Source organism: Sesamum indicum, linkage group LG11, assembly GCF_026168435.1.
Source record: "Sesamum indicum cultivar Baizhima isolate 11 linkage group LG11, ASM2616843v1, whole genome shotgun sequence".
NCBI lineage: Eukaryota > Viridiplantae > Streptophyta > Magnoliopsida > Lamiales > Pedaliaceae > Sesamum > Sesamum indicum.
In genome coordinates this window covers 3,385,343-3,407,462 of record NC_142667.1, presented here as the reverse complement: position 1 = coordinate 3,407,462, position 22,120 = coordinate 3,385,343, and the positions used below count along the sequence as shown (strand labels likewise).

General features: G+C 41.5%; 2 protein-coding genes across 2 annotated transcripts; one reads left to right on the top strand and one right to left on the bottom strand.

Moving 5' to 3' along the window:
- Window positions 1-2,035: 2,035 nt before the first annotated feature.
- LOC105173291 (uncharacterized) lies at window positions 2,036-4,678 on the top strand. The gene is made up of 4 exons (XM_011094985.3): window positions 2,036-2,368; window positions 3,377-3,524; window positions 3,762-3,855; window positions 3,931-4,678. The coding sequence occupies exons 1-4, from the start codon at window positions 2,145-2,147 to the stop codon at window positions 4,191-4,193; spliced, it is 729 nt and encodes a 242-aa protein (XP_011093287.2). The 5' UTR covers window positions 2,036-2,144; the 3' UTR covers window positions 4,194-4,678.
- A 5,469-nt stretch (window positions 4,679-10,147) lies between these two features.
- On the bottom strand, window positions 10,148-15,354 carry LOC148785013 (uncharacterized). Its single transcript, XM_088875184.1, has 6 exons — window positions 14,605-15,354; window positions 14,052-14,338; window positions 13,659-14,004; window positions 12,737-13,571; window positions 11,997-12,631; window positions 10,148-10,981 (listed from the first exon to the last, which is right to left on the bottom strand). Exons 1-6 carry the CDS (start codon window positions 15,352-15,354, stop codon window positions 10,148-10,150), a joined length of 3,687 nt encoding a protein of 1,228 aa, XP_088731310.1.
- Window positions 15,355-22,120: the final 6,766 nt, after the last annotated feature.

Genomic DNA, 22,120 nt, shown 5'->3' with positions numbered 1-22,120 from the left:
TAAATTTAAAAGTAAATTTTAGTATATTAATTTTTATATTGTGATTTTCAATTTAAATTTAAATTTTTATATACTTTTAGATATTTTGATATTTAATTAAAATAATTTATTAAAATTTATTTCATTTAAAACAAGAGGACAAAATAGACATTTAAATATGTAAAGTAACTCTAGAAAAGTCAGAAATGAAGCTCATTCGCACAATACGTCGTCTCAAGCATTCTTCATTAGAAACTTTTTTAGTGCATTTTAAATAACCCAAAAAAATTTTTGCTATGAAATTAAAAAAAAGGGTTATGTAATTTATCTTAACTTATATGCCCGAGAACTTCCTTTCTCTGACGAGACACATTTTTATGACAAAACAATGAGGTTCATAAAAAATTATAAAGTGAATAAGACTTTATGTAGGGGACAAGCAGGTGCGATCGCGAGTTAGGGTAGGGAAGGGTTGTGATGGACAGGGGGGGAGGGGTGCTGGGCTGGCGGGGAGGGTGGGGGGGGGGGGTTTAGGGAAGAAGATAGAGATTATAATTATTTATACTTACAACCCCTTTAAAAATATAGAATTATATTTTTCCTCAAAAAAAAATTGAAATTAGATTTACTCTCCTTTCGAAAATTCTCTATTTACACCTGAACTTTTTCAGTTAGAGTTTGAACGAAAAATACTGATGTTAGCAAAATAAAATTACATAAATTTTAAATTTTTGTACCTCATTTAATATTTTCATGTATATATTTTCATTTATAAAGAGATAAATGTAATATCTATATATGGAGTGAAGTTAACATCATACATTTTTCTCCTTATAAATAATTATTACATAGGAATGTTATATAAGGGATGAAATTAAAAACTCAGATGACGTTTTTGTTAACATTAAATTTTTTTGTCTAAATCCTAATGAAAGAGCGTCAAGCGTAAACAGTGAATTCTCAGAGGAAGTGTAAGTATAATTTTAAATTTTTTCGGGAAAAAGTATAATTAATCCTAAAAATTAAAATTTGATATATAATTAAATTTTTTGTTAATATATAATAAATAATAATATGTTAAATATTTGTAGGTATATATCAAATATCACATATTAAATTCAAATCATTGATTTAAATTAAGTAAAATCTAAAACTATTCATAGTGTTCGGTTTCATTTTTGGCCCATCTCAAAACATAATAAATGTTTGCCTTGATTTATTTTGGAAATTTTGGTGGTGTTTTGAGATGTTTTGAAACAGTGCCTCATTTGTTTTTGGTCCAAATAAGTCTACACTAATTATAAGTCCTACAACTAACAAAATTATATACATACTCATATATATAAATATATATATATAAAAGAGACATGATTTGATAATAAAGAGTAGTTTTTGTGTCCCACTAAACAACATCAAACATACCATACTTATTTTATATTATCTCCAAAAATAAATCCAAATATACACACTATCTCCACCACATACTTATTTATCTTGTTGTTTTCTATCTATCTCCACAGAACACACCAAAACAAATAAAAAATGAAACCAAACATATCAATTAATTTTTGTGTTAAATTTGGACCATCAATTCAAATCTAATGACATCTAATTATTTATTTTTAAAAAATCAAAAGCGCTCCTTATAATTAATATAGACAATTTAAGAATTGTTATTTATAATAAACAAAATCCAACCTTTCACAAATTCAGGTGTAAAATTAATTTTATTATAAATAATAATAAAAAAAAAATCATATGAAGGGCTCATGTCTCTTACTGCACGTCCGAAGAAGATATTTTGCTGTATTTTAAAAATACACGAGTTTTTTTACAACTTTATCCAAGAACTTTTTCTTTTTAAATACTTTTAGAGGAGATAAATTGTATCTAACTCTAATAAACTATATCGTAAATTCAAACTCGATGATCATTTTTTTTAAAAATCAATATTAAAATTATTTTTTATTTAATTAATTATAAAACTGGCGAGTTAAATTGGACTTTACTACAAAATTTTTATTAAATAAAACACACACAGACACACACACACACACATCACACACTATAATAATGAAATATCTCCGAGCTAATCAAGAAAATTGGAAGTACGGTACTCTTCCACGATTGCTCAAAAAATCTGCATTCCCAAGAGTTTCTTGGTCATGGGCGGAGGCTTCATGTTTGCTGGCAACCCCACCTCTTTCGCCGCCGCAAGGCCGCCGCTTCCGGCCACCGCCGGCACCAGCAGAAGCTTCCATACTCCTAGTTCAGTAGCTGCGATTTGCAGCAGTGAAAGTAAACCATGCTCTCAGAGTGTTGCCGATTGCGCTTTCGGGTCAGTTCCATCTCGAGTTGAAGTTGAAAGGGCAATTCTTTATCTCCAGAGGTAAAAGATTGAAACTTTTTTTTCTTCTTCGTTTTTTTTTTTAATAATTTATACATATTTTATTTTTATTGGTGTAATTGCTAGTGCTATTTGAGTTTAGTCTGGTTGGGAAATCTGATAAGGTTTGAGTCTTCTTTGTTGTTGTTGTTGATTTTTTTTTTTTAGCTTAATGCAATTTACCTCGTTCGTTCGTGATATGAGTAAATTATCTCCTATAATAAAAAATATCAATTTATCTCCTTTACTTTTTAAAATGATTGCTTCGTACAGAGGATAAATTGTCTAATTTTAAAAAATACAAAGACGTAAATTGCGATATTTTATTTTATAAGGGATAATTTGCTCGTTTGTAATATTGCAAAGGGTTACTTGCATTTTTTCTCAATGGATTGTGATATATTCAGAATTATGAGCTGTGCAATTCTTCGGTCTTAATCTAAGGGATGGGTGGTATGAATTCTGCCCAGGGAGGAGGGAGATGGTGGGGGGGGGGGGGTGATTTTTGCCTAACATGACATTTGGATTGATGAATTTGGAATTTGGGAATTCAAATTGCCAGTAAAAAGTCTGTTGAATAATTTGTTTGGATGGTTTCATATTAGAATGATTTCGTTTGAGTCTCATTTTGAACGAATATTTGTGGACTCAAATTCTTTTGATACAAAGTCATTCAAATCATTTTTGTATCAAATTCGGATCCTTCCATCCAGATGTAGGCCGAGTTAATTTGGGTGTTTGCTACTGACTTTTCAATTTTAGCTCATTTGCAAGTCGAGCAGGACCGCTCCACGTTGAGTCGAATTCTTAAATCATCGAAAACACGTTTGCAACAAGCTTACCTGCATCCCTTTGGTGTAAACGCATCGACAATTTCAAAACGCAGTGAATTTGATTATAGTCTCCTCGCTCGTTCCTAAATGGTGTTTGTTCTTGCTCTGTGTTTTGCTGTATGATTATGTGTATCTCATGTCTCTAATATTACGTACGGTCATGCTACAATATACTCAGGTTCATGCACGGCCTTTCAGCTTCTAAATCCTGGCTTGACGGACTTCAGGGATTGCTGCATCATCACGAACCGAAAATGCTGCAGTCCCCTGGATTTGTTAAGTTCCGCGATGCATTTTCTATGATGCAAGAAGAACCAGCTCTTCAGGTCATATAATTCAGTTATTAACTGCTGCTATCTAACGTTGAGAAATCTTAATCCAAGAATGAGCTTTAGAACCTCAGACAAACTTTCTTTGTCGTTTTTACTTGCTTTTCTGTTTCCAGTCTGTTTATGAGCGAGGTTATCCTCATGCATTGAATGAAGGAAACTCTCGTTTTATAGAATTACGTTTCCATGTTTATAGCTCTCTAATCTTCTGTGTCCGGATAATGTTTTGTTCAGAACATGGTTGTTTCCATTTCTTGCGATAACGCTGTTTGGGATGCCATCTTGCGTAATAAGGCAGTTCAGGAACTACGAGGCTCCATCTCTGCAGGTTTTTAACGAAATTCATCTTATGATCTATATTGTTCTTTTTCATAATTCACTATACGCTGTTTGATGATTGCAGTTAAAGAGGCGAAACAGCTAAGCTACAACGGAGAACCAGACATAGCAATCCTTATACTGAGGTGGATCATGAGTTTCACAAAGTCAAAGGTTTTAGAACTGGTTGAGAAGTTCGGACAACTGGTGAATGAGATTTTCCAGCCGTCTCCAAAGGAAAAGCAAACTTCAGAGCTCACCGATCATCTAGAAGAGAAAGTTAGATCGTCATTGCTATTGTCTATAGTTATCCTTCTGATCGTCGTTGTCGCCAGAAGTCAGGCCTAATCGACTTCACCATTCCGCCTGTGCATATCTCCATCCTTAGCTGCAGCTACATGAGTCAACGGTATCGATGTCTGGATTTTGCCATACTCTTGTGTCCCTTTTGCTCCAGTGTTCTGTTGAATAAGTCCCTAGAACGGAGCAGACCGCCTGAGTAAGTTTGTCGATTTTTAGGTACACATACCGGTTATCTATGTTTCTGTCAAGTACTTGACATGAAATGTTATGTTCCGTTTCTGGAAAAATTCTAATCCAAATTAGGTTAGGTCGAACCTAAACCAATTATATGGCAAGTATATTGCACTTGCCGTGTGATGCTGTATAATTTAGGAAAAGTGATCAATCACATGACAAGTATTCTACGATTGTTCTGTGATTGATTTGGTTCGACCAAATTTGATTTGGGTAAAAATTTTTCGCTTTCCTTCCATAGTGCTACTGTGTATATATATGTATATTCATTTATAGTGTCAGTTTTATTTGTTTTATTCTTATTTTTAAAGTTTTGCTGGTATTTCGATCGATTGCCTTAGTTTCTTTTACCTATTGAGCGCTAAAGTTATATTATTTGGACTCCCTTACATATTGTGAACCGTATGTAGGGTCGATTGGCTGGTAGATACATAAAAAGAAAGAGTAAACTACAAAAAACTCTCCTGAGGTTTGGTATAATTAAAAGTACCTCGTTATTACTTGAAAAATTATAAATATCCCTCTAAATTAATGATCCTCTAATAAATATTTCCTGACCCATACAATGGCCTGTCATAAGAGGATATTTGTTAAAGTATTTATAAATTTTCATATAACAAGAAAGTAATTATAATTATAATAAATCTCACATACTTTTTGAATAAATAGTTAGTGTTTGTCCTTCTAATATAATTCAGAAAGAATAACACTAATATCCACTAATTTATGGTCTATTTATACAAACTACTCATGTCTTTTAAAAAATATCATATACACCCCCTCAAAAACATCAATATTATTATACAAACTACCCATATTTTTGGGCTATTAGAGATGATTTCTGTAATTACTTAAAAAATAAAAAGGGAAAAGTATTATTTGAATCCACTAAGTATGGCTAATTTTAATTTTAGTCCGAGAACTATGTCCATTTTTGTTTAGGTCCAGTAACTTACGAAATTGCTTACTTTTAGTCATCTGGCAGATTTTCGGACAATTTTACCCCTATGCAACATTGGAAAAACAGTTTTAGTCCATATGCGAAAATTTGCCAGAAGACTAAAAGTAAGTAATTTCGTAAGTTATTGGACCTAAACAAAAATGGACATAGTTATTGGAGTAAAATTAAAATTAGACATATTTAGCGGACTAAAATAATACTTTTCCCAAATAAAAATAATTTATGTAAATAGAGCATATATCGGTGAGTGTCAATATAATTATCTTTGTAATTTATGATAAATCTATTCCGTTGAAAATTGAAACTTGAGCCCGTGGACATAGGAGAATAGGAGTTATTTTTAACAGGCTAAACTGTAATTTTAGTCCCATAAGAGGGGAGAAGGGGATTGCATTTTTTATCTCATGATTACGAGATTTTCTTATTGTTATCCCAAAATTGTGAAAAAATTGGCTGTATGTGATGTGATGTGCAACATTGGACAAAAAGCCGAAGCAAGCGGACAACGTTGGACAAAAAGCAGAAGCAAGCGGACAACGTTGGATGTGATGTACGTAGTAGAGTTGCTGTGTGGTTTGTTTTGCCTGTGGAATCTTGGCATGTATAACAAAGGAATCTAGTACTAAAAGTACCTTCGCATTCGCATGTGTCTAGGCGGACGGGGTTGAATTTGAGAAAATAATTTAAAAAATAATAACAAATAATTCATACAAAAGCTATAAAATTTCTTAATATCATATAAGATATAATTTGTAATGAAAGTGGAAAGATTTGAAATTTTTTAGATTTGAAATTACCCAAACAAATTTAAAAAAAAAAATATTATCATGATTTTGGAATTATTAGTTCAGATGTAATCTTGATTTACCATAGTTTTAGTTGTGACAATAGTCGTTGCTCAAGCAATGGTCAATTGGTATGTATTATAATTTTTTTACTTTTGATTATGATCATAAATCATTTTATATAAAAAATTATATTTTGTCTTGTACCGTTTATTATATTTAGTTATAGAGAAATGAATTTATAATTGACGTAGTATTATAAATTCAAGAAAAGGATTTCGGTTTATTTATTTAATACTCCTATATAATTTTCTAAAATATATCAGGATAAGGCTCTTAGGAATGGGAATAGGTTAGATTTAAAGAGGGTTTGTCAAAGTCAAGAAATTCCTGTACCCGAGAACAACCCTCCTCCTCCCTCCTGTCAGGGTCTGGACCCAAGACCATCTAAATTGGACTTGGTGAAATTGATAGACTTGATTAATATTTTAAAATTAAAAATAATATCATCATAATTTTATAAATATGAATAAATAATATTATTAAAAGGTTAATTTTTTCTTATAAATTTATATGTGCACTTTTTTCAGAGAAGAAAAACTAGAATTATATAAAAAACCACCTGGACAAGCAAAGTCCACACATAACATAATGCTGGTATGATATAAAATCAAACAAAGCACAACAGAAGAACCAATTAAGCATACTAGCCTACATCGAGCTGAGGATAGTGGAAAGCCTGACGAATTAGGGACTGAGCGTCCATGCCTTCGCCCTCAAAGATCTTTTTGTTTTGATTCGTCCAAAGCAACCAACAAACCGTTAAGCAATAGACAAACTCCCTACAGTCCAATTTTCTATGAGCAATCCGTATCCATTTCTCCGACCAGAGATCATCCTAGGCCGTCACCCTTTTGGGAATAAGCTACAACGTCCACACCAATTTTTTGTTTGTTTTTTTTGGACAAATGAAAATTTCATTAAACTAAGAGAAGTACAAGAGTATAGTACAATTATGAATCATTTGAAAACTTCATCCCTGACAGGTCAAGGGATCTGCCATAAGCGATAAAGACCACATGAGCTAACGAAAAATGGTAATTCAACATTAATAATCCATTGTCTGACATCATCAAGAATAATAATAGAAAGAATACGTGCATCGTGGCGCACCGTCTCGAACCAACGCCGAGTGCGCTCAATCCAAATGTGATAGACTAGAGAAGTAAGTAAAGCTTTGTAGGCTGCATTATTGACGTGTTTCCCTCTCCATCTCGTCGGAGCCCATGTAACATCTGTAGAGCAAGATCTGTTAGGCCAAGGAACCTGCATATGACGTCGAATCTCAGCCAAGCAATTCTGGGAATAGCGACATCAAAAGACAATGTGGCTATGCGCCTCCATAGAATCATCATCGCACTAGATACAGGAGATGCCCAAGTGAGAAAGCCATAGCTTGTCCAATGTGGACAGTCTGTCGAGGATAGACAACCAAAATAGGAAGGTGTGTTTGGTAATTTTGAAGGGCCCCAAGAGTAATGAAGATCAGCTTACCTTGGGCTCTGGCGGGGATAAAAGGCGAACTAATGAAGCTACAATTGGCAAGCCAGTGCCATATGCCACAGAATTTGATCGGAGCTACCATGCACGACTGGTAGTTGATATAAAATCTCCAAACACCTCCTAGATGTAGTGATGACCGGCCAACACCATTGCCCATCCACGATAACTGAGTTAAGAGAAGCACTAGTCAGCATATTAGTAAGGCTAGGTGCCCTCGGGAATAAAAGAATAAATGGACCCATGCTATGCCATGGATCATGCCATAGAGAGAATGAAGCACCATCACCAATCCGATACTCGATAAGAGGCCGTAGAAGAGGACGGAGGCGAGGAAGCTTCCTCCAACCCCACAAGCCCCCACGTTCAGCAGCTGTAGATCGCTCATGAAGCAGAAAATGACAAATCCACTCCACCCATATAGATGTCCGATCACAGCGGATAAGCTCACACAAATATTTGCACATCAAAGCATGATTAAGGGTGGGAACATCACGAAGTCCTTGCCCCCCTTCAAGAACCGGCCAATAAACATCCTTCCAAGTGACCTTAGCATAACCACTGGTAGACGTTCCCTTGCATATAAAACTCCAAAGGCACTTCGCAATTTCTCGGATGATGCCCTTGGGGAGTATGAAAGCAGACACCCAAGAAATACTCAATGCCATAAGTACAAATTTGATGTTCTGAATCTGCCCGACATATCATAATGTTGTGCCCTCCCAGCCCTTGATATGCTTCTCAAGTTTCATAAGCAGAGGATGACAACCGAGAATAGTCAATCGTGACGCGAGAAGCAGTAATCTCAAATATTTCATCTGCAGATGCCCTTTTTGGAACGCAAGCACCTCAAGTAGCTGATCCCGATACCTTTGAGCCGATCGGGAAATAATCAAGTGACTCTTTTGCTTACTCACTCGTAAGCCAGACAATGTAGCAAATCGATCCAATCCCTGCTTAAAGACACCAATAGAGGCCACATCCACTTTGCAAAATAATAAAAGGTCATCAGCAAAGCCTAGCAGAAATAATCGTACTGACTCACATTTCAATGAAATGTGAATTGCAAATCCTGCTCAATCATCTGGTTAAGGATCATATTCAACACCTCCATGACCAATACAAATAAGTAAGGTTAGCCCCTTGTAATCACGAAGAACTCGTGTGGTTGACCATTAAGTACCATCGAGAAAGGCATGGTAGTGAGACACTTGTCAATCCACTGGACAAAGAGAGGCGGAAATCCAAACATCCGAAGCACAGCAGTTAAGAAATCCCATTCAACAGTGTCATATGCCTTATGCAGATCCACCTTCAAGGCACACCTCGGTGGAAGACGCTGTTGGTTGTAACCAATGAAGAGTTCCTGGGCTAGCAGAATATTGTCCCCAATAGAGTGACCAGGAACAAAAGCACTTTGGGACGGACTAATAATCTTATCCAACACATTGCTCAGTCGTTGTACAATTATTTTAGTGATAGCCTTATAGAGAATATTACAACACAATATTGGACGAAAATCAACAACAAGAGTAGGATTGTGTACCTTGGGGATGAGGGAAAGTAGAGTAGAATTCACTTGCTTTAAGAGTTTCCCCATGGAAAAGAACTGAAAAATCGCTTGAGTAACTTCCTTGCCCACAACAGACCATGATGCTTTGCAAAACCCTGAGGAATAACTGTCCGGACCCGGCGCCTTATCCTCAGCAATATAAAAAATAGCCAGCTTAACTTCATCAGGGGTCATCAATTTGGTGAGCTTGCAGCCATCCTCCTCGGTAAGTAGATATCTCTCCCACGGATGGGATATCCTAAATCCATATACCGAATGCCCCTCTCTCGCCTTAGAGAGTCCGATAATAAGAGACAAATTCCTGAACCACCTCCTCCTGGTTCATATATGTATGGCCATGTGCATCATTAATTTGAAAAATACGCTTGGTGACATATCGTTGGGCTATCTTGCAAAAGAAAACCCGAGAACATTGATCCCCTCCCTTGAGCCATTGCAGTTTGGCCCCGCTGCTGCAGCATGACTTACTCAAGTTTAGTGACTTTCGCAAGCGCCCACCTGTAACAACGTTCAAGTAGCAGTAAAAGATCATTATGTCGATCCATGCTTACCAACCTCTGAGCAGTCGCAAGGAACTCCTTTGCTAGTTTGACATTGAGCGATATGTCCCCCTTATTTCTCCTTTATTGGTAAAAAATCGGCTTCAATGCTTTCAACTTTCGCGTAACCGCGAACATAGGTATACCAACAATATGATGCTGCTAGACACTCTGTACACTAGGAATAAAATCTGTTGAGAGCGCAAGGTAATTATCAACATGGAACATACCTACAAAGGGCTGTTGAGTATCCCCTCTGACGACAAGGGGTGAGTGATCAGATGTTCGAGGTTAGAGGCTATAGTAGAATGAATTTGGTCTCTGCACAATCCATATATTATTCACATCTAGTCGCTTCCATAAGCTCCGTGCATCAGTACTGGAATTATGCCAAGTGAACCACTCCACTTGCATAGGAAATGAGAGAAGGCCACTATCTGTGATGCACTCATTAAACTGCTCCATGGCCAGCCAAATATCCCAGACTCACCACAGACCTCACTAAGGTTGCGTACTACATTAAAATCCCCGCCTACGAGCCAACACTCATCAACACATTGCACAGCCAACAGACTCAACCCATGCCATAACTCACGTCGGGTGCTAATATCATTAGCACCATATGCCACAATAATATAGACGGTCTCATACAAGGAATGCACAATCACTCGATAGTGCATATATTGGACCCCCACATCCACAATAGTAACATCAAGAAAATCCTCATCCCAAGTAATCCAAATGCGATTGGTTGAGCTCGCAGTATCAACAAACCATTTCCATCGAGGTAAGAGAGAGGCTTGTATATGTACCGCATTTTGTGCTTGGACTTTTGTTTCCAGTAGACCAATAAACTGTAACTTGAACTCCGCCACCAGATCATAACTGCTAGTTGGTGGTCCCTCCTGTTCAGGCCCCTTATATTCCAAATAGTTGCATTCAACATGGGTCAGTATTGGAGGGGCTGCGTCTGTTAGGCCCCGTGGAGTATTAGTTGTGTCACATTCAAAAAGCGTTAGTGTGTCAAAAGTATTATGTACAACAATAGCTTTACCCATGTTCATGTTCTCCCCTGGTCTCACGTGGCGCCTTCCGCAATGCAGGGAAAGGGGCACCGTGTGGCTAGCAGTCCGCAGACTACTTCCGCCAATAGCAACACACCACCGAACACCCGACGGGCACTAGCACAGAACACCGACAGGAATAGCAACAACAATAGCAACAGCAGCAACAACAGTAAGCAAGGTGTAGTACGAAAGCATTAAATTGAGCACGCGATTCAGAAAGTAGATTTCATGGCATTGAAGATTGCATATACATTGTACAACGATGCTAGCGTAAGGGTATCGCCTTGAGGGGGACACTAGCACGCACACTACACCAAGATTCGAGAACTCATTCCCCCCTATAATAGGCTTAAAATTTTTTTTCCTATTTATAGCAGTAGACACTGAAAATGCTGAACAACGCACCTCAAGAGGCCTGATGTCCCCCTGAGCAAACAAAAGTATTTACAATGGTAATCCACCATGGATTGTCCATGGTTACAGCATTTTAATAGGGATTGTGTTCTTTGCTCAAGGGGGACACTGGAGACTCACCAACACTTGCTATTTTTGTGCCCTTACTCAAAGAAGTGTATTAGAATCTTACGCAGGGAAATCCGATTTTCATGGACAAACAGAGAATGGATGATTGATGTGATAATTGCTGCATGAAAGTGGAGGGGCAAGCACGTGGTTAACGCCGCCTATCGCAATCTTTTAGCATCTCTAGTATATAACATTTGGCAGGAGCGCCATAGGAGGAAATTTCAGCAATTGGATCGAGACCCTTCGGTAGTGGCTAAGATTATTCTAGACGAAATTAGATTACGTATACTTAGTGCAGAGTTGCCGAATAAAATTAGTACGATAGCCTTGTATAGATTATGGCAAATTTCATGGCATACAACATCAGCCATATGACTGTACATTATGATTTTTTCTTAATGCAATTTACCTTTATCGAAAAAAAAAAGGTATTTACAACGATACATCAAGTACAAGACAAAAGACCAACGCCTAAAAACTTTAAGACTGCGGAAGGCTAGCGTCTGTCGGTGAAGGTTGTTGGTCGGCCGAGTAGAGTGGTTGAATGGCCGAATGTGCGTCAAGGGTGCCGAGTGCACGAGCGGCCCTTGACATTCTCCCCCACCTGACATGGCGATGTCCTTGGCGCATGGGAAGCATGATACGCTTTGACAAAAGGTAGAAACGCCTTGAGGTTTGTCACCCGCTCCCAAGTGTTCTCCATGCTGCTGCATCCCCTCCATTTCACCAAGTACTCCGTGTGGTTGCGCTTTGCGGTACTCGTAACTCGGTGATTTAGGATAGCTTCAGCCACCTTCTCCTTAGCCTTCGTCAATTCAAGTTGCGGGCAGCTGGGCAGATTGCAGGCATCGTCCTCCTTGTCTGCTGAATATTTCTTCAACTGACTCACATGGAAGACATTATGGATTTTCCACCAGGAAGGCAACTCTACCTTGTAGGCCACTGTTCCAATACGCTTTATAATAGATAAAGGGCCAACATATTTTTGCATCAACCGAGGATCTCTCCCCCTTAATGACTTTGACAATCTTGGGTCTGGGACCTTCACTATCACAAGGTCTCCCGCATTGAACTCGATGAAGCGGCGGTTTTGATCAGCGTACTTCTTCATCCGCTTCTGAGCTTTCTCCAGGCAACTTTTGGCGATGTCAACGTTCTGCTTCCATTCCTGCGAGAAGCTTCGGGCGAGAGGGGATCTCACACTTTGTGGGAGTCGAGAGTGTGAGGGAGGAGCGGTTGCTGCCCAGTAACAATTTCAAAAGCGCTCTTGTTGGTGGAAGAGCTCTTGAGCATTGAAACACAACTGAGCGACATCGGAGAGCTTCACCCAATCCTTCTGTGTACCTCGCACAAAGTGCCGAAGGTATTCCTCCAACATCGAATTAAAGCATTTCGTCTGACCGTTAGATTGTGGGTGATAGCTCGAGCTCATAAAAAGTTTGGACCTGAGGATTTTGAATAGCCCGGTCCAGAAGACGGCAGTGAAACGGGAGTCCCGGTCACTGACGATGTCCTTTGGCAGTCCCCAATATTTGACAATATGCTTGAAGAAGAGATGAGCCGTCCCTTCTGTCGTAACGTGTTTTGGGGCTGCAATGAAAGTAGCATACTTTGATAGTCGGTCCACCACGACGATAATAGAGCCTAAATCTCCCACCTCCGACAATCCAGAAATATAGTCCATGGAAACACTCTCCCAGGGTCTCTTTGGGATGGGTAATGGTTGCAACACACCAGCCTTTTTCTGATGGTCTACCTTATCCTGTTGGCATATCAAGCAAGTGCGGACATAAGTCTCCACGTCGTCCCGCATCTGTGGCCAATAGTAGGCCCTCTGCACCAAGGCATAAGTGCGCTCCTCTCCCTGGTGTCCCGCCCAAAGAGTGTCGTGGCATTTCGAGATAAGTGATTTCCGTAGGTCCCCACCTTTCGGCACATATAGGCGGTTTCCCTTAGTCATCAGCAATCCATCTTCCAACCAAAATTGCCGAGCTTTGCCCTGCTCGACAAGCTGGATCAGGCCCTGCGCTGTTGGATCTTTCGATAGTAACTCTCGCGCCTGATTCGTGACAGAGGTGGCAACTGCGCTAGAGGAGAGCACTGCTACCGACCCTAAACTCGCCAAATCCGCCCTACGGTTTAGGGCATCTGCCGAATGATTGTTGGAGCCGGCCCGATACTCCAGCACGAAGTGAAATTACGACAGCAACTCCTGCCAGCGTGCCTGTCTACTGGTCAGCTTCGGCTGCGACATGAAGTGACTTACCGCAGTATTGTCCGTCCTGACCACGAAGTGAGAGCCCAACAAATAATGCTGCCATAGTCTTAGGCAATGAACGACGGCTAGTAGTTCCTTCTCATGCACCAAGTAGCGCCGCTCGACATCTTTAAGCTTCATGCTCTCAAAGGAAACTGGATGGCCATCTTGCATTAGGACACCTCTTAACGCAAAGTCTGAAGCATCTGTCTCCACCACGAACAGCTTCGACATGTTCGATAGGTCCAGCACAGGATCTGTCACAATTGCTTTTTCAAATTGTCGAAGGCGACTTGGCATTGGGGTGTCCAATTCCAAGTTTTCGTCTTCTTCAATAAGTCCGTCAGGGGTCGAGCTGTCTCGGAGTAGCCCTTCACAAAATGCTAATAATAATTTACCAACCCAAGAAATGAGCGCAAGTCATGAACGTCCTTCGGCGGCTGCCACTCCTCAATAGCCTGAACTTTCTTGCGGTCCATTTGAATTCGCCCTCTCTCCACAATGTGCCCCAAGAAACTAATTGTCTCCTGAGCAAACGAGCATTTCGACACCTTCACATATAGCTCGTGCTCATGGAGTCTCGTCAGAACCTGCCGCAGATGGTCTACGTGCTCGGCCAAGGTTCTGCTATAAATCACGATGTCGTCCAAGTACACCACCACAAATTCATCTAGAAACCCATGAAGTATCTAATTCATCAATGTACTGAAGGTTGCAGGAGCATTTGTGAGGCCGAAAGGCATGATAAGGAATTCAGAAGCTCCGTACCATGTGACCACTATCGTCTTCGCCTCATCGTGCTCCTTGATTCGGACTTGCCAGTAGCCCGACCTCAAGTCTATCTTTGTGAAATATTTCGCCTGGCTTAGACGGTCAAAGCAATCCGCCACCAACGGTATCGGGTACTTATTCTTCACCATAATCTTGTTTAACGCCCGATAGTCACAACACATACGTAGAGACCCGTCAGCCTTCTTTTGAAATAGGACCGGCGCCCTATACGGCGACTTAGCGGGTTTGATATTCCGCTCTCCAACATGTCCTTCAGTTGTTTCCTAAGCTCCACCAGCTCAGGCTGCGACATCCTGTATGGTGCCCTGGCGGGCAGTTTCGTGCCAGGCACCAACTCGATTTCGTGATCCACTGCCCTCTTCGGCGGAAGATTTCGAGGAAGCTTGTCCGGCATCACGTCCTCGAACTCCTTCAGTAGTTTCTTTATTTCGCCAGGGATGGGCCCTGACGTCTCCTCAATTTCGTCAAAACGAAGGGTGCACAAGTAAGATGGTTCGTTCTGCTTGCGCCCCTTCTCAAACTGCATGGCCGATATATTTTTCTCTCCTGTATGCCCGACCAATGTGGGAATGATACAAGGTTTGGCGCCCAGCATCATCAAAAAATTAACATGCGGCAAAACCGTTGTACGTGTGTCCCGCAAACATTCAAACCCGAGGATGAGCTTGAAGTCATCCATCACCACGATAGAAAAGTTGGTCTTGCCCTCAAAAGGACCAACCTTAATTAGCACAGATTTGGCCACACCAGCAATGGGTTGTGCGGCCGAGTTTATCGCCTTCACTCGCCCAACTCCCTTTTCCAGCACGAGCCCAAGTCTCTCTACTTTGGCGCTCGCAAGGTAGTTGCGCATAGCTCCCATATCGATCATGGCACGGATGGGCTTGCCATGAATCTTCACATCCACAAACATCAGCCCTTTCTTTCGAGGATTCCGGGGCTGTGCTTACTCTTCCGACTGGCTCGCAGTAAGAGTCGGGGTAGTCTTTCTTGCATGCGGTGGCACTAACTTCTTTGCTGCCACCTGGGACAGCGTGTTTCACCATTGGGAAATGGCGCCAAGATGTCCTCATATTCCTCCGAATCATGCCCGCCACTCGCAGATGCTTGTGGCTCCACAGTCTTTGCGGGTGACGCCTTGTTAGTAAAGGTCGCCAGCGCGTTCAACAGTTGTTTCTTCGAGCAGTCCCGATATCTATGCGGGCCATCGCATAGGAACCATTCACTGTTCTTCTGCGCCGCCCCCTGCTTTGTCTCCTGGGCTTATTCCTGCCCGAACTGCCCATTGAACTACTCTGAGCGTGGGGCTTCCGATCACCCCCACCTCTGTTGGAGTTACTCTTGAATGATCTCGCCCCGCCCGGCTTATTCTGTACAGGACCAAGCGTCGTCTGCCTGTCCCTCCAGCCCTCTGGGTTGAAATATATCAAGCGTTCGGCTGCTGCCATAGCCGACCCCAAATCAGTCACCAGTTGGCGCTGCAGCTCAAGACGCCCCCACGGTTTTAGGCCCTCCATGAATGTGAAGAGCTTGTCCTTCTCTGACATATCTCGGATATCCAGCATCAGCGCCGAGAAGGATTTTATGTAGTCTCGCACGGAGTGTGCTCCTACGTCCGCAATGCCTACCTGGCATTGTACTCGACATTCTCCGGGAAGAACTGCTCTCGAATCGCTTCGCGAAGAAGAGCCCAGGTATCAAGCCGCACCTGATTGGCCTGGATGTCCGCATATTTGGTGCGCCACCACAGCTTGGCATCACCCGTCAGATACATGGTCACCGTCGACACCTTCCTTGCCTCATCTTCCACATTTTCCGCAAGGAAGTATTGTTCCATGTCAAAGAGGAAGTTTTCGACCTCCTTCGCATCTCGAGCGCCGCCATAGGCCTTCGGTTCAGGAATTCGAAGCCTAGCACCATGATCATGAGCAACAACAGGGGCGTTACTCACTGCACGTTGGAGCAGACCAATCTCAGTCGCCATCTGCTCCATGTCACGCCACATATCGGCGATACCACCACCTCCAAGAGCACTGTCCATCTCTTGGACCACCTGCCAACATTCGTCAAGTTTGGCACTCAGCACCGAGATCTCAATTTCGAGGGAAGAGACCTTCTCTTCCAAATTCATCACCATTTCAGTCAATCGGGAGTTTTCATCCTCCAGGTTCGCAGCTCGCTCGCTAAGCGACGCTGCTCGTCGCAGGCTCTCAGTATCTTGCCCCGACATTCTCGCAACAGAATTAGCTTGGGTCACAGCAACTCGCCTCGGCCCCATGAAGTCATCGAGGCTCTGATACCAGTTCTCACGAGGCGCCTTCCGCAATGCGGGGAATGGGGCACCGTGTGGCTAGCAGTCCGCAGACTACTTCCGCCAATAGCAACACACTACCCAACACCCGACGGGCGCTAACACAACACAGCGACAGGAATAGCAATAGCAATAGCAACAACAACAACAACAATAGCAACAACAGTAAGCAATGTGCAGTACGAGAGCAGTAAATTGAGCACGCGATTCAGAAAGTAGATTTCATTGCATTGAAGATTGCATATACATTGTACAACGATACTAGCGCAAGGGGATCGCTTTGAGGGGGATACTAGTACGCACACTACACCAAACTTTGAGAACTCATTCCCACCTATAATAGGCTTAAAAAAGTTTTTACTATTTACAACAGTAGACACTGAAAAGGCTGAACAACGCACCTCAGGAGGCCTGACGTCCCCCTGAGCAAACAAAAGTATTTACAACAATACATCAAGTACAAGACAAAAGACCAACGCCTAAAAACTCTAAGACTGCGGAAGCCTAGTGTCTGTCGACGAAGGTTGTTGGTCGGTCGAGTAGAGCAGTTGAAAAGCCCAATGTGCGTCAAGGGTGCCGAGTGCGCGGGCGGCCCTTGACACCTGGTGTGGGTGTAACCATATGCTCAACACGTGGAGGCGTCACCCCTACTGGTTTGGGAGCTACTCGTGGTGCCGGGGTCTCTGCCACGAGCTGAGATACCCTTGAAGTAGTGGCATCCACCTTGCATGCCACTTCGCTCCCATCTTCTTTTAACGTCGTAATAATGAGGTGCTTCGAAAGTTTAGAATCAATGTCTAGCATAACGCATACACGAGCAAAATCCAATCTCGTGTATGCTCTGTGATAGCATCCGGATACAACGTTTCCCAATTCCACTGGCCACTGTACTCAATCCATCGTTAGTCTGGAGTTCCACCGATAGGTATCGCACCTTGATCCAAATCGGGACTTGTGTATGTTTCAATTTCCTTAACATCCTACTCGGCTCCCACTTTTGCAAAACAATGGGTTGCCTTTGGAACAACCACGGTCCACACTCTTAATCACCTCCTCTATGGCCACAGCCATTTTAAATTGAATGGTAAACAAATCGTTGGAGGTAGGCATAGCATCACACAACATCGACCAAATAGATTTGACGAAATCTTTCAAGTGATCATAGTAAGGCCGTTTGCCTAAGAAGTAACCAACTGCCATAGTATTTCGTCTATGAGAACCATCACGAAATAATATCCAAAGTGGGTCTAACAATAATCTCACTATTTTGCAACGAAGGAGGCACATATGATAAAGTTTTACGTGTGGAATAATGAAACGTATCAGCAATTTTATCAACGGATTCCATAAAACTCAAGCATAGGTTAAGGGACACGTTACGGACAAAAATTCCAATCAATGAAGGCATAGCAGCAGCTCCATGGATGGTCTCAGTTGCGACCAGGTGCAACAATTTTTGCCGTCGCGACTGACAAGGGTATGTACCTTACTCATCAATGGCCGACGCCTGCAATAAAGGCGGAGCAACGATTAACGGCGGTGGCTGCTTCCGCCAAACCCCTCCGTCCAAACTAGGGGTGCGATCCACATTCAACAGCAACGGAGTAGCGTCCAGCGCCGATGATATTGGATGAGTAGAACTCGCAAAAGAATCGACGACTGGTTGCTCTAGTGAGAAAGGAGGAACCACGATAGCCTCCAGTTATCTCGACAGAAGAGGCGGCGAAACAGCAACCAGGGGATCAATATGCCCATTTTCCCGCTACAGAACGTGAACGAGAATGGGTGGCGGCGCTACTTCATCAGAAACCCTAGGCGCAGCAGTTGGGGAAGTAGAAACCCTAATCTGCGAAGGTGAATGCAGTAACCGTAGCCTGACGTTGAAGAGATGGTGGTGCCATAGTGTTGAGGAACTCAGCCGCTTGGTCAGGCATTGGCAAGCGTGGAATTCGCCATGGAAGATGTGTCCTCGGCGGTACAAGGTGCACAAGAGCTGTGCACTGCAGCAACAATGGCGGCGGATCGACATCGCTGTCTCCATACTTCCTCACCCAGCGACGATGAAGATCGTGAAGTGCCTTGATCGAAACATCGTCTCCTTTATCAATCACTCGATTCGCCAATGAAAGAAATTCCGAAAGGTTGAACTCCAAAGGAACCCGATCATGGACGTGTGGTTCTACTCTCGTTTTCGTTGAACAACATCACCGGTCATCAGCATCAGCACCATCAGCACAGTCCTCATCATTTGTTCTGCACTCGTCTTCATTTTCATTGAACAACATCAGCACAGTCCTCCAAATCACCAACAAAACAATCGAGCACCAAGTCTCCGTCACCATCCGCATCGACGGCGCCAGTGTTAGGGGAGCCGTGTGTGTGAGTGTGTGAGGCGTGAGGTGTAGGAGTATGTATGAGAGAATAGAGAGAATTAGGACAGTCCATTTTTGAAAGTTTGTTTTCTTTTCATACTGTCCACACCAATGTTGCAAAGGAGCATGCTGACATCGCATGCATAATCCCGTCCTCTAGAAGGCTGCATACACACACGAACCCTCAATAGCCACCTGGTGATACCAAAGTGAACAATGTGGGAAGGGACGCATGCAACAGAACCTTAGGAGCAGCCTTAGCCCTCCAAATGAAGTGCCAACCATCCATTGCCGGTCTTGAATCTAGGTTGCTGATTGAGGAATTCGAGGCTTCCAGCTGCGAGATGGCCAACTAATAAGTACTCTTCACTAAGAAAAGACCTTTCCTGTCATAGTCCTATACTATTGCATCTTCCCTAGCCCCATTGATTTCCGTTCAGAGAATCCATTCTGCATCCCTGATCTTAAACTCCGCATATAATGTGCTCTGTATCCCAAGTGATTTCAGAGCAAAGGAACACACCAAAAATTGCGTCTAGGGGCAGCGAGCGAGGCGGGAACACCAACTTGAAGAACGCCGGTCGTAGGACAAAAGGGGCCTGCAAGATACAAACTGAACGACAATCCTCGATGTTCCACATTAAACCGACCATCAAGAGATGTTGCGTTGACAGTAGAGACGTCCAAGTGAAGGAGAGGTGAGAGACCCCCCAAAAGAAAGGAGGAAACAACTGGAAAGTACTTATGCATAAGAACTTGGGGTAGCAAGCTCCTTGGTTTGGTCACCATACGCCATGCTTGTTTACATAACATCGCTTGGTTAAACTCCATCGGGCAATGAAAGCCTAGACCACCCTCATCCTTCCTACGACACAACTTCCTCCATGGGATCTAATGAATCTTCCTAGCGCCATCTTGATGCCAAAAGAAATTTGCAATCATGCTCTCAATCTCGCCTAACAATCCCTCTGGATGTCAAAGCAACTACTGGTGTAAGACAGGATCGCTTGGATTACTGATTTGATAAAAAACGTAAACTCGCTTGAGAAAGTCATTTGGATGTCCAACTTTCGAGTTTCCATCAAATTCTATCTTTGATGCCATCAAACACCAAATTCCACCAAATATCTGTTACGGTCTAATGCATACATCAGATTTAATTAGTAGTCATAATTAGTATTCTTAACTTATGGGTTTGTTAGTAAGTATCTTACTTTTAGGAGAGTCTTACTGGTAATGGAATTGGTTCTGTTATTTACGTATTTTAGTTACGTTTGCCCTTTGTATTTAAGACTTTCCAGCTTATTAAAGTATCAATTCATCATTTATTAGTGTTGTTTCTTCCTTTGCTTGCTATTTTTCAAGTCCTTTATTTTCAACATCTGGTATCAGAGCCTCCACTGAGGCACGTAACTAATATTTTTTGTGATGGCAAGCAATTCAAATGGTGTGAACATCTCACAACCTATGATTCCAATTCTGCAAGGCAACAATTATAATGTTTGGAGCACAAAAATGAACACTCTCTTTGTCTCTCAAGATCTCTGGGAGCTAGTATAGAAAGGCTATAGTGAAGAAGGTGTAGCAGTTTACGCTTTGAAGGATTTGAAAAAGAAGGATGCCAAAGCTCTTTTCTTCATCCAAGAAGTCATAGGCAATACTGTGTTTTCTTCATTTTTAGTGGCAATAAAAGCAAAGGAAACATGGGATGAACTAAGGAATGGCTATCAAGGCACAACTGCTTATGATAACACTTCTAACACTTCGTAGACAGTTTCAAAGCTTTCGGATGAATGAAGGGGAGTCTGTAAATGACTGTTCAAACAACCTTATGGTCATAGTTCACAAAATGAGGAAGTATGGCGAGAAAATTACATATCAAATGGTGGTTGAAAAGCTATTGAGAAATTTGATAAGAAAATATGAACCCACTGTTGCTGTTATAGAAGAGTAAAAAGAATTGACGGTCATGACCATTGAGGAACTCTTAGGCTCTTTGAAATCACATGAAGATAGGCATAAAAGCTATGAGGAGAACTCTACCAAGAATTCATTTCAAGCCAAATTGAAATTAAAAAAAGAGACAAATGTTGGGCATGAGAGAAGTGGAAGTAACTACAATCGTGGAGGTTCGTCTTATTGAGGTAGAAGGGATGGCAGAGGATACAGAGGAGGTGGACGATCATCCAAAAAATAACAACATTTCAAATGATTATAGCCAAAACGACTTAAGTTTGAGTATTATTACTGTCATAAACCTGGTCATATAGACAGATAATATCGTACGAAAAAAAACTATAAAAAAAAGGAAAGTTTGCTGAGGATAAAGATGAAACTAAATGTCTATTTCTTGCTTGTTATGCTACTAAAGTTTTTAATTCAGAACTGTGGTATATGGATAGTGGCCGTAGTAGTCATGTGACTGCAATATAGAGGTCTTTATTAGCTTGGACAGGTTGGCTAAAACATGCATAAAGCTGGATGATGGAATAATTCGTAACACAGAGGGAATGGGAGTGATAAAGCTGAGTGCTAGAGAAGGTAAGTACATCAAGGATGTTATTTATGTTCTGAGTTTAGACTCCAACTTGTTGAGTGTCGAGAAATTCTTGAGAGAAGGTTACTCATTGCTCTTTGAAGACTTCTCTTGTACTATCTTACTGATAAAACAAAGAAGAACTTCTTGCTCAAAGTTCCCATATCAAGGAACAACATGTTTCCACTTGTTATCAATGATGAAAAGAAGGCACTTGCAGCCTCATTGGAAGATGAAAATTGGTTGTGGCATAGGTATGGGCATCTCAACTTTAAGAGTCTGAGTTTATTATCTAGTCAAAATTTGGTGGATGGGTTACCTATGAGAAGGTATATTGATGCGATATGTAAAAATTGTGTGGTAGGTAAGCAACATAGAGACTATTTTTCGAAGAGCAGCAACATGAGAGCTTCAAAGCCAACTGAATTGATTCATGTTGATGTCTGTGGACTCACACATT